The sequence below is a fragment of the Sciurus carolinensis genome, chromosome 8 (genome assembly GCF_902686445.1).
Source record: "Sciurus carolinensis chromosome 8, mSciCar1.2, whole genome shotgun sequence".
Lineage (NCBI taxonomy): Eukaryota > Metazoa > Chordata > Mammalia > Rodentia > Sciuridae > Sciurus > Sciurus carolinensis.
The window spans coordinates 30,877,988-30,890,193 of record NC_062220.1 but is presented as its reverse complement, the minus strand read 5'-3'; the positions used below and the strand labels follow the sequence as shown (position 1 = coordinate 30,890,193).

Below are 12,206 nucleotides of genomic sequence, written 5' to 3'. Positions count from 1 at the left end.
TATTCTCTATGTCACTTTCTACTCTGCCAGGAACTTTATTGTGCATTTTAGGTAACAGAAATAATCACTTTAAAAAATTTCTGCTGTTTCGATGGGGGAAAATAATATTTAGTTTTTAGACAGATCTTGAAAATAATGGGGACTTCTCTGATTTCTGTTTTCCTTTACTTTGTGTCTCTCTAATAACAAACAAGTTTAAGCAATTCTTCATATACTTAAGGATCACTTCTAATACTGTTTTTGCTGAATAGTGTTTCAGATCTTTAATTTTTCTCTTGAGCTTTAGGCAATATAATTATCTTTTAACCAAATTACTAGAAAACATACACACTTCTGTGATACAGTTATTTTCATTATCCTCCAAATTAAAATTTTTCATTGAAAAAAAGATTTAAAATGTTGGAAGAGTTCACCTTTATTTTCAAGCTTCATTTAATTTATTTAACAATAAATTATACGGGAAGAGAAAAACCATAGAACAGCAGATTTTGAAATTCTGGCGCACTATTTTCTTCAAAACTTTTATAGTGAACATGGTCTTAAAAAGATATAATAATAATGATATATTAGTAAAAATTGCCCCTTAACTAATTAGTAAATGGTAAATAGAAGGAAAAGCTGGCTTGAAGAAGAAAATGTAGTATAAATAAATAATAGACTTGAGAGTTATGGCTATTTTAATGTCTAGTTCAATGCTATGATAAAAATAGAAATGTGAAACTTATTGGGAATGTTGTACTCCATGTACACTGAATGTATTGTTCTTTAAAAGTGTATTTTTGGATGCTCTTTGGTTAAATATTTACTAGGATAGATATCTGACAAGCTAACAATAAAAATTCAATGATATACATGATTTCATTACTATATCTTATTTCTGCCTTTGGGAGCTGCAGGGGTGACAAAGAAAATAACTTGAAATTCTTCACTGAGTACAGCAGTATAGAAACCCTAGTAAAAATGCAGTACTTCTTCAACTCTACTACAAAGCAATAGTAACAAAAACGGCATGGTATTGGTACCAAAATAGAAAGGTGGATCAATGGTACAGAATAGAGGACATGGACACAAACCCAAATAAATACAATTTTCTCATACTAGACAAAGGGGCCAAAAATATGCAATGGAGAAAAGATAGCCTCTTCAACAAATGGTGCTGGGAGAATTGGAAATCCATATGCAACAGAATGAAACTAAACCCATATCTCTCACCATGCACAAAACTAAACTCAAAATGGATTAAGGATCTCGGAATCAGACCAGAGACCTTGCATCTTATAGAAGAAAAAGTAGGTCCAGAGCTTCAACATGTCGGCTTAGGACCAGACTTCCTCAACAGGACTCCCATAGCACAAGAAATAAAAGCAAGAATTAATAACTGGGATAGATTCAAACTAAAAAGCTTTCTCTCAGCAAAGGAAACTATCAGCAATGCAAAGAAAGAGCCTACAGAGTGGGAGAAAATCTTTGCCAATCATACTTCAGATAGAGCGCTAATTTCCAGAATCTATAAAGAACTCAAAAAACTCTACACCAAGAATGTAAATAATCCAATTGACAAATGGGCTAAGGAAATGAATAGACACTTCACAGAAGAAGATGTACAAGCAATCAACAAACATATGGAAAAATGTTCAACATCTCTAGTAATAAGAGAAATGCAAATCAAAACCACCCTAAGATTCCATCTCACCCCAATTAGAATGGCAATTATCAAGAATACAACCAACAACAGGTGTTGGCGAGGATGTGGGGAGAAAGGTACACTCTTAAATTGCTGGTGGGGCTGCAAATTAGTGCAGCCACTCTGGAAAGCAGTGTGGAGATTCCTTAGAAAACTTGGAATGGAAACACCATTTGACCCAGCTATCCCACTCCTTGGCCTATACCCAAAGGACTTAAAATCAGCATATTACAGAGATACAGCCACATCAATGTTCATAGCTGCTCAGTTCACAATAGCCAGATTGTGGAACCAACCTAGATGTCCTTCAATTGATGAATGGATAAAGAAACTGTGGTATATATATACAATGGAATATTACTCAGCCATAAAGAATGATAAAATTATGGCATTTGCAGGCAAATGGATGAAACTGGAGAATATCATGCTAAGTGAGATAAGCCAATCTCAAAAAACCAAAGGAAGAATGATATCGCTAATAAGTGGATGATGACACATAATGGGGGGTGGGAAGGGTTAGTGTTGGGGTTGGAGTTGGGTTTAGGGAGGGGGGCAGGAATGGAGGAAGGAAGGACTGTATAGATGGAGGGGAAGGGTTGGAGGGGAGGGGGGGAAGGGAAAAAATGGCAGAATGAATCAAACAACATTACCCTATGTAAATTTATGATTACACAAATGGTATGCCTTTACGCCATGTACAAATAGAGAAACAACATGTATCCCATTTGTTTACAATAAAAAGAAAGAAAAAAAAATGCAGTACTGCAGAGAGACTTTTTCAAAATCTCACTTTCAGTTCGCAGTCAATACTTAAGAAAATAATAGTGATGTTAGGTCAGGATTGTTTCAGGACTCTAAGAAAAATTCCTAAAGCTCATTTTAAAGTTAACTTGGAAATCAGAACCTGGGTCAGGAATGAAATACAATGGAATATAATTTAAGACTCAAGTTTTGGATATCAACTAAAAAATTTCATTATGTTTTGCAGAAGTACATATTTATATCTCCAATTATACTTCTAATGGTGCTGTTCCTGATGAATATAAGCCAATCTCTGATGAATGCCAGTTGTTCTAATGATGTCTGGAGGAAGTGTTAATCAACCACTGTTTCTTAAAATCAAAGCAAGAGTTGCAGCTACCCTGAGAACACCAGAACAGTTCTATACCTGTCCCTTCTGCCTTCTTACCATCCCACTCAGTGGAGTTGTCTCACCCTAGGTTAGAACCAAGAAGAGAGACTGTATCATTTCCTCCCTAGGGTACCACTTCTTGGGAGATGGCAGAGAGTCAACAGCATCAGGGTCTCCATCAGGTAGGAAAAAAATGCTTTCCAGAAATGCATCTGTTGGTAGGGCATCAATCAAAGTCATGACTATCCAGGTTAAAGCTACTGGCTCTAATGCTAGGTTACTAAATAGTGTAAATGTGATGGCTGAGGCAGAAGGCAATGCTTCATTTACTTAAGAAGGAAGTACAAAAGAGATAAATCTTGTATAATGAAAAGAACATATATGGCAGGCTAATCATACTTGGAAAACCTGGTCTTTTTATGAAATATAGTCAAAAACACTGGTAGGTAAGAATGAACACTGAACCTAGAAGTAAAGTATAAGCTTTTGAACGCAATGGTGAGACTTGAGTAGTCAAAGGTAGGGACATCAGTTCTCTGAGTGGATTTCCAAAAATTGCCTCATCTGCAAATTAGCAATAACAATAGTTACCCTCACCTCCTCCAGAATTTCTATTGTGAAAATCAAATCAATATGAAAATTCCTTTCTGTACAAATATAAACAAATATTGCTATCAGTTATTAAAAATGTGTTGACATTCATACACAGATCTTATAATGTGAGTTCATGAGTTTTTAAAATAATGTCCAATATCAATTAAATAGTTTCTATGTGCCAAATGTTGTTCTAAAAGTTTTATGAACACTATCTTATTTTATTCTTCAAATAGTCCTTTTAGGTAGGTGATATAATTCTCCTTATTTTATATGTTAGCAACTTGCCAATGTCATACAGTTGGTAGTTAAGAGGACAGTGATTGAATCCAGACAGGCTGGAGTCTAGGGAGCAAGATTTCTCATACATGTAACTTCTTAAGCAACCACAGACGGCACACCACCATTATCCATCTACAAATCATCCATGTCTAGCAGATCAGAGCACTGATAATGTCCCTTGATTTCTTATCAGAAAGATCTCTGATGGTCTAATTTTTAAAATATAACTTTATAGTTTCTCTGAAGTCTCAGGCTTTAGATTTCTTTGACCCTCAAAATACAGTAAAATTTTAGCAACTTGGGAGGCTGAGGCAAGAGAATTGCAAATTTGGGACCAGCCTCAGTGACTTAGTGAGGTCCTATCTCAAGTTTTAAAAGTATTTTTTGAAAGGGCTTGGGAAATAGGTCAGTGGTAAAGTGCCCTGGGTTCAATCCCCAGTAACCCCCTCCCTCGCATAAAAATAAATCATCAAAGGGAAGGTGCCTGTATAAATAAGCAAAAACGGTGAACCTAATTTTGGAATTTATTCCCCTTGCCCAAAAGGAGATGAATTTGCAATCTTGGAATTTGTAGATGATCCTAAAGCTCTGGAAACAATCCAGTGTTTAAGTTATTACTCTGGCTCTGCCATATTCACATACAAATACTTAGATGCAGTACCATGTGATGCTGGAAGGTCATGTTCTAGGAATTGTTACACTCTTTGAAGGGCAGCAGAAAGGACTTGGACATTTAGGGTGAAAAACTACTTCCAACCTAATCACAAGTTTTTTTTTTTTTTTTTTTTTTTTTTTTTTTAACAATAGTTTTGATTTGCTATTTTGATTAAATGCCTGGGAATAAATTTGACCAAAGAGGTGAAAAATCTGTATAATGAAAACTATAAAATATTGATAACAGAAATTAAAGAAGTCATAAAGAAATGGAAAGACATCCTGTGTTCATGGGTTGGGTAAACCAATATTGTTGAAATGTCCATACTATGAAAGCCATCTAGGGATTCAAAGCAATCCCTATAGAACACCAATGGCTTTCTTCATGGAATTAAAAAAAATCCTAAAATTCATATGGAACTACAAAATACTACAAAATACCCCAAATAGACTAAGCAATCCTGAGCAAAAAGAAAGTAGGAGGCCCTACACTGTCTGACTTAAAAATACACCATAAAGCAATAGTAATTATTATAACATGGTACTAGGAGAGGGGGGAGAGAAGGGAAGAGAGGGGGAGGGGGGAGAGAGAGAGAGAGAGAGAGAGAGAGAGAGAGAGAGAGAGAGAGAGAGAGAGAATGATGAGAGCCCAGAAGTAAACTCACACATCTACAGTTAATTCATTTTCAGCAAAGGTGGTGAGAAAACATTGAAGAAATTTTTACTTTCCAATAAATGGTACTGGGAAAATTGGATATCCACATATAGAAGAATGAAATAGACCCCTGTTTCTCACCAGTTAAAAAAAACCTCAAAATATATCAATGACATAAATGTAAGATAAAAAACTATTAGATAAAACTATGAAGCTACAAGAAGAAAACATAGGGAAGACATTATTTCAGGACACTGGAATGGGCAAGTTTTTTTTGGATAACCCTTTAAAAAGCACAGAAAACAATAGGCAAAACTGAAAATGAGTTTATATCAAACTAAAAAGTGGAAGTATAGCAAAACTAACCATCAAGGGAGTGAAGAGACAATTGACAGAATGGGAGAAAATATTTCAAACCACACTTCTGACCAGGGATTAATATTCAGAATATATAAGGAACTCAAATAGCTTAGTAGTAAAAAAAGCAAATAATCTGATGGCAATAGAATTTTTAATAGGTATACCTCACAGAAGACATACAAATGGGTAAAATGTATGTAACAAATGCTCAACATCATTAATCATCAGGGGAATTCAAATCAAAACCAGATGGAAGATCTACAAGCAATCAACAGATATATGAAAAAATGTTCAACATCTCTAGTAATAAGAGAAATGCAAATCAAAACCACCCTAAGATTCCATCTCACCCCAATTAGAGTGGTGATTATCAAGAACACAAGCAACAATAGGTGTTGGCAAGGATGTGGGGAAAAAGGTACACTCATACATTGCTGGTGGGGTTGCAAATTAGTGCAGTCACTCTGGAAAGCAGTATGGAGATTCCTCAGAAAGCTTGGAATGGAACCACCATTTGACCCAGCTATCCCACTCCTTGACCTATACCCAAAGGACTTAAAATCAGCATACTACAGAGATACAGCCACATCAATGTTCATTGCTGCTCAATTCACCATAGCCAGATTGTGGAACCAACCTAGATATCCTTCAATTGATGAATGGATAAAGAAACTGTGGTGTATATATACACACACACACAATGGAATATTACTCAGCCATAAAGAATGATAAAATTATGGCATTTGCAGGCAAATGGTTGAAATTGAGAATATCATGCTAAGTGAGATAAGCCAATCTCAAAAAACCAAAGGACAAATGATGTCACTGATAAGCAGATGATGACACATAATGGGGGGTGGGAGGGGTTAGTGTTAGGGTTAGGGTTAGGTTTAGGGTTAAGGTTAGGGAGGGTGGCAAGAATGGAGGAAGGGAGGACTGTATAGAGGGAAAAGAGGGGTGGGAGGGGTGGGGGGAAGGGAAAAAATAACAGAATGAATCAAACAAATTACCCTATGTAAATTTAGGGTTACACAAATGGTGTGCCTTTACTCATGTACAGAGAAACAACATGTATCCCATTTGTTTACAAAAAAAAAAGATGGAAAAAAAAAGCAAAAACAAAAACTCCATTCCAGTCAGAATGGCTCCTAACAAAAGGATAACAAATACAGGTAAGGATGTGGAAAAATGGGAACCTTTGTTTGTACACTATTAACAAGAATATAAATTAGTACAGTCATTATGGGAAACAGTATAGAGTTTCCTCAAAAATTAAAAATAGAACTATTACAAATAGAACTATTGCAGCAGTCCCACTACTGGCTATTGACCAAAGGAAATGACATTAGTCTGACAAAAAGACATCTGCAACCCCAAGTTCACTGCGGCACTGTTCACAAAGCCAAGGTAGGCAAACAACCAACAAACCAAAGTGTCCATCGACTGATGCTGGATCAAGAGAATGGTACATACACATGACAGGTGTAAATAGCTACAAAAAGGATGGAGTTCTGGCATATATGACAACATGGATGAACTGGAAGTCACTGTTAAGTGAAATAAGTCAGGCACAGAGAGGGAAGCCCTGCATGAGCTCACTCATCTGTGGAATCTAAAAAAGTGAATCTCGTTGCAGCCAAGTGTAGAATGAGACTGGGAGAGGAGGGAGGGAGAGGAGGATAGAGGAAGATTGATTCATGGGCACTGAGGTATAGTTAGCCAACAGAAAAGAGCTCTGGTGTGCTATTGCACTGTAGGGTGACTACAGATAATGATAATGTCTTAGATAGTTTTCAAAGAAGCTAAAAGAAAGAATTTGGGTGTTTTCACCATAAAGCAATGATAAATGTTTCAGGAGATAGTTGCGTTTATCCTGATTTGAACACTGCACAATGCATACCTGTATTGAACTATCGCATGATACCCCATAAATATATCTAGTGCTTATGTATCAGGTGAAAATAAAATAAATTATAAAACACATAATAATTAGTAAAGTATTAACAAACATTTTTGCTAGGGCAATCATGTCCTTGTAATTTCTTTGGGAAATCACTCCTGTAAATGGGGTTCTACTGTGTACCCTAGCCACATGAATGACGCTTGTTGATCATCCTTCCCCAACTGAGGAACATCTGTTGGTTCAGAGACTAATATAACCTTAAATTTAAACCCATTCTAAACAAGAAAGGTGGTTTATCTTGCTGGCTATCAAAATGTGAATAATATATAACTAAGATGAGTTTAACTGTTAAGATTATTGTAATCTCATTTAGAAGGAGATAGTAGATTTCATTCATGGTCAATCTTTTGTATAAGCATATTTGAACATATTCCCTAGACATGCATGCCAGTGGAGAGAAATATGCAAAAACAAATGGGAAAAAAACCAAATCGCTTCACCTTTTCTCTTTAAGTTTGAATTCATTCAGAAGCTAAATTAAAACATAGATGTTTCTGTTAATGAGTACATAACAAATATGTGTGTTCATGCTTAGGTCTGCTCCCTGTCCCAGCTCTGCTGCTGGGGCAGCCTGGGACACAGCCAGTTGAAGTGCAGGATCAATCACCCATTGGGAAGAATAGAGTTGTAGCTCAGTGGTAGAGCGCTTGCCTAGCACAGGTGAGGCATTGGGTTTGATCCTCAGCACCACATAAAAACAAATAAATAAAAATAAAGGTTAAATTCTTAAAAAAATATTACCCATCTGCAGTGAACTGAGAGCAAGTCTACGCTGTAGTTACCAAATTACTCCGAAACCACCTTGACTATGGTGCTATCATATGAGGGAGGACATTATATTTAAAATGTTTTAGGAACCCTAAGTTGAAATTTTGCTGTAACAATAAACAGCAAAGCAGGAATTTGAGCTGCCTTCATATTGATCTTGTCATTTCCCTTGCCTCATGACTGATACCCTCAGCACTTTGAGAATCCTGGCATGTGCCTGAGGACCAGGGAGAGAATGACTGAATGGAAGAGGACAGCTCGAGGCTGGCATCGGAATCCTCCCTATGCATTTTCATCTCTGCTATGATACCGCATGTCAAACCTGTCAGCAGAACCGGGTCAGGATGATCACTCCAGTCATTCCATTTAAATGGGAAAACAACAGTGTGGTTTATTAGAAAATATCTGGACCTAAGGTCTGGTCTGGGTTTTTACCCACTTACTAACCCGTTGTGCATACCTGGCAAGTTGCTCAACCTTTCTGGGTCTTTTTTCTTACTGGATAGATGATAAGTGTGGAAGGGGCATGCTGGCGAGAGCCGACAGCTTCTCTACTAGGCACTGGGACTCCCCAGCTTTGTCAGAGTAAGTGGCTTTTGGATGAAAAGTTGTCAGATCAGTTTGCCTGAAATTTCTGGACAAACATGGTCTAGTCACTGAAATGTGGAGACAGCCTTGAAGACTTTCTGGAAAGGAGCTTAAACCGTCTAAGGAGGAACCAGGAATTCTAAAGAAAAACACCTGAGAGGAGAGTTGGAGAGGCTTTCAGAGAAAAGGGAAAACTGCCTTGTAAGTAAGTTACTGTCAAAGATCCGAAGGACAGGAGGCCTGCTTAACTGAGAAATTGTTGAAGGACAGAAACAACCTCTTAGCCCTGTCAAGTAAACTGCCACTGTGCAGGGAAGGAGAATGAAAAGAACTGAGCTGACACACAGCCACTTCAAGGTCTCCTTGAGGCAGACACATTAACCTCCCACAAGGGAGCGGAGCCAGGTGCTCTTTCATGGAGGAAAGAAACTAGCTCAGTATGGAGTGCAGTCTACCAATTCACTCTGGAGAGGACTCTGGGATCACTCAAATTCATTCTCCAGTAGTACTTGGAGAAAAAGTTTATCTGGCTTACAGGATTAAAAAAAAAAAATCAAAATCACAAACCCAAACCAAAATATCAAAATCTGTTCTGTTGTACTTTACTTAGATGGTCAGCATCTAAGTAATTATGCCTATGATTGTTAATAAGGCACATTACACATCATCACTAGTGTAACAAAGATTAGATTATAGTTGTTCAAAGAGAAACAGTCTTTCATTCTAAGGAAAGGACTAAGTTGACTTTAAAATTATTAGCATCAGTGGGTCTTCTCTTAAATTCACATACAAGAGTTATCCCAAGCTAGAAAAACAGTGGAATTAATTTCACTCACCTCTCTTCCCTGAGGGATTCCAAGAATTTGGAAGCATAGTGGAATAGAAAAATGCCAGTGTTACAGAGCATTTTATAAAAAGATGACACCATAACAGTTCTATATTTTAGCATATAGTAGAATGATATTTATTTTATGATCATCTCTTTCAATAAAGTCAACTGTATATTCATGGATTCAAAAAATTAAATAACATTTTAATTGTGTTTGATAGGTTATACTCCAACATGCATTCTCAGTGACTGCATGGAGTATATTAAATAATATTTAGTTTTTTATTTCTATAAAAGGTATTTGAGGGACCTGTTCAACTGAAATATATATTTCAATTGGATTATTTTTAATTTAGAAAGGCCTAATACTCTGACGATAATGCCTTTTAACAAAAGACAAAGACAAAATATACATATATTTTATCATGTAATCATTTTCATTGTAACATAGCAATGGTACTAGCTTAGAAAAGATCCTCCTGGGAATTCATTTCAAATTATTGAAGCAGCTGTTTCTTCAGTTTAAAATAAAATATCCATAACAAGTTCACACATGACAGATGCAAGCTAAAAACTAGATTCCACAGTGTGAGCTAAAAGCAGATGTTTTGAATGATCATATTTATAACCAGATACAATAAATCTCAGTTACCTATGGTAAGTTTTCCTGAATACTCTTTTCCAAGAATTTGCTTAAAACATAGATCCTGTAGTTTCTTATATTTTTGAGAACTAGGTTTCATTAAACATAAATATTCTATAAATTCATATGTATCTGATCTTTTTTCTTGTTCATTCTTGTGCTTTCTCCAGAATAAAAGCACTGTTAGGGCACTAAATTTTATTACATTTATTTGGTTCCATTCATTTCCCCCACCCCAAGCAGAAGCAGGAAATAATTTTGTTTTTACAAATAAACTCACAATCATTACAACGGTTTAGAATATGAGCTGTTTGCATGAAGAAAAACCACTCCAGAACTGTAATGAATATTAATATGGAATTAGAACTTCAAAATTACAAACAATGAAGGTTTAATGAAAAAGTTTGATAAGAGGAGAATGATCAACTATAATTATAAATGTTTTCTATTCTATTTACTTTCAAACATCACAGATTTTCCATTTTAATGTTGATTCACTTAAATTTCTAAACTAAAGTGATCACAGCATAAGGGTCAAAGCAAGTGATTTGGCCTCATAAGGTAGGATTGTGTTCTAGCTTTATTTTGTAAAAAAAAAAAAAAATTTTTTTTTGTACTGGGGGATAGAACCCGGAGGCACTCTACCACTGAGTTACATCCCTAGTCCTTTTAAAAAAATCTTTTGAGATAGGGTCTCACTAAGTTGCTGAGGCTGATGATGATGCTGAGGCTGATGAGCCTTCTGCCTCAGTCTCCAGAGTCACTGCCCCACCCAGTTTGGTTATATTCTTTATGCATTCTGGGATAGATTCTATAGGCTCTTACAAGATTGTTTTCAGAAATAGATACGAAATTTTATACATATGCAACTATAGTATATGTATGCTTTGTAATGTACAGAAATTATATTTCTAGGAAATTCATATATGCTCTCAGTTTTCTAAAGGTGAATGGCCAGCTGTGTATCATCAGGCTACTTTTTTGGTGCTGCTGCCACTATGACAGAGCCTTCAAAGAGCTTTAAACCAGTCATCACCTCTGCATGATGCTCTTCATTCTGTTGTAAGACTTCTATGCAGAGCTCTGCTAGATGAAGAACCTCTTCCAGCTTCCTAGCAGGAGTTGCCTGGTTCATGGTCTCTATATTTAAAAAGAAAGAGAAAAACAAAAACAATGTTACCTTGAAAATACAAAGGCAAACATATTCTAAGACGTAATGATGAGACTGCGGTGTTGAAATAGAATGAGAAAGCATACTTTTGAGAAATAAGGGATGCAAGAAACACAATTGAATACATTATATTTTACAAACCCAGTTCACCAGATTGAAGAAAATATTTCACCCACAAAGCAATCACAGGGATCCGCAAGTGCTTTGCCATTTAGTACATAAGAACTAACAGGTGCAACAGCACATTAGATGCTCAACTTCTGCAACAAACAAGTTATAATTCTCCTCAAGGTCAGAAACACAAAGAGAGCAGATACCACAGTCTTTTCCTTCTCTCTGTATTGTATTATCAATTCAATACCATTCTCACCAGATGAGTCATTCCTGGCATTAGCAAAACCCAGGCTTTTTTGTTGCTATTTAAATTCCCATCCTGAATGTCTATAGTTCACAGTGATCTTAAATTCAAGAAGTACAAAGTCACCTAAAACAACTCTGACAGCCTGCAATTAACTGATTTCCTCTCCTGCTTCCCTGCCACCATCCTACCCCACCTTCCAACTGTCAGGGGCAGGGGGATGGGGAAGGGCAGACACATTCTTTGAAGTTAAAAGTTCCTTCAGCATTAAGCCAAATTGGTGTAAAAAAGGACAGGCCACAAGAAGATTAAGTACAACTACCTGAAATTCAGAAAAAGAGAAGGCAAAATAGTTGATTTCAAAGATACAACAAACTGGCAGAAATTAGATGTGTTCTGAGTAATGAAACTTTCAAGATTGAATACAAAGAGCAGAGTTTTTAATTAATAAAGATGAACCCTTGTCTTAGTCCATTTTGTGTTGCTATAATAGAATACCTGACACTGGGTACTTTATAAAGAAAA

General features: G+C 36.2%; 1 protein-coding gene across 16 annotated transcripts in view; it reads right to left on the bottom strand.

The window, feature by feature from the left end:
• Cadps2 (calcium dependent secretion activator 2) overlaps positions 1-12,206 on the bottom strand; it is a 526,649-nt gene that overhangs the window by 77,330 nt on the left and 437,113 nt on the right. For 10 of the 16 annotated variants that reach the window (XM_047562660.1, XM_047562665.1, XM_047562661.1 and 7 more), the window contains 2 exons: positions 11,189-11,292; positions 9,517-9,525 (listed from right to left, as the gene is read on the bottom strand). In XM_047562660.1, the coding sequence (XP_047418616.1) occupies positions 9,517-9,525; positions 11,189-11,292 (113 nt within the window). The remainder of the gene's footprint in view (positions 1-9,516; positions 9,526-11,188; positions 11,293-12,206) is intronic. The other 6 variants (XM_047562675.1, XM_047562674.1, XM_047562664.1 and 3 more) reach the window with 1 other exon arrangement.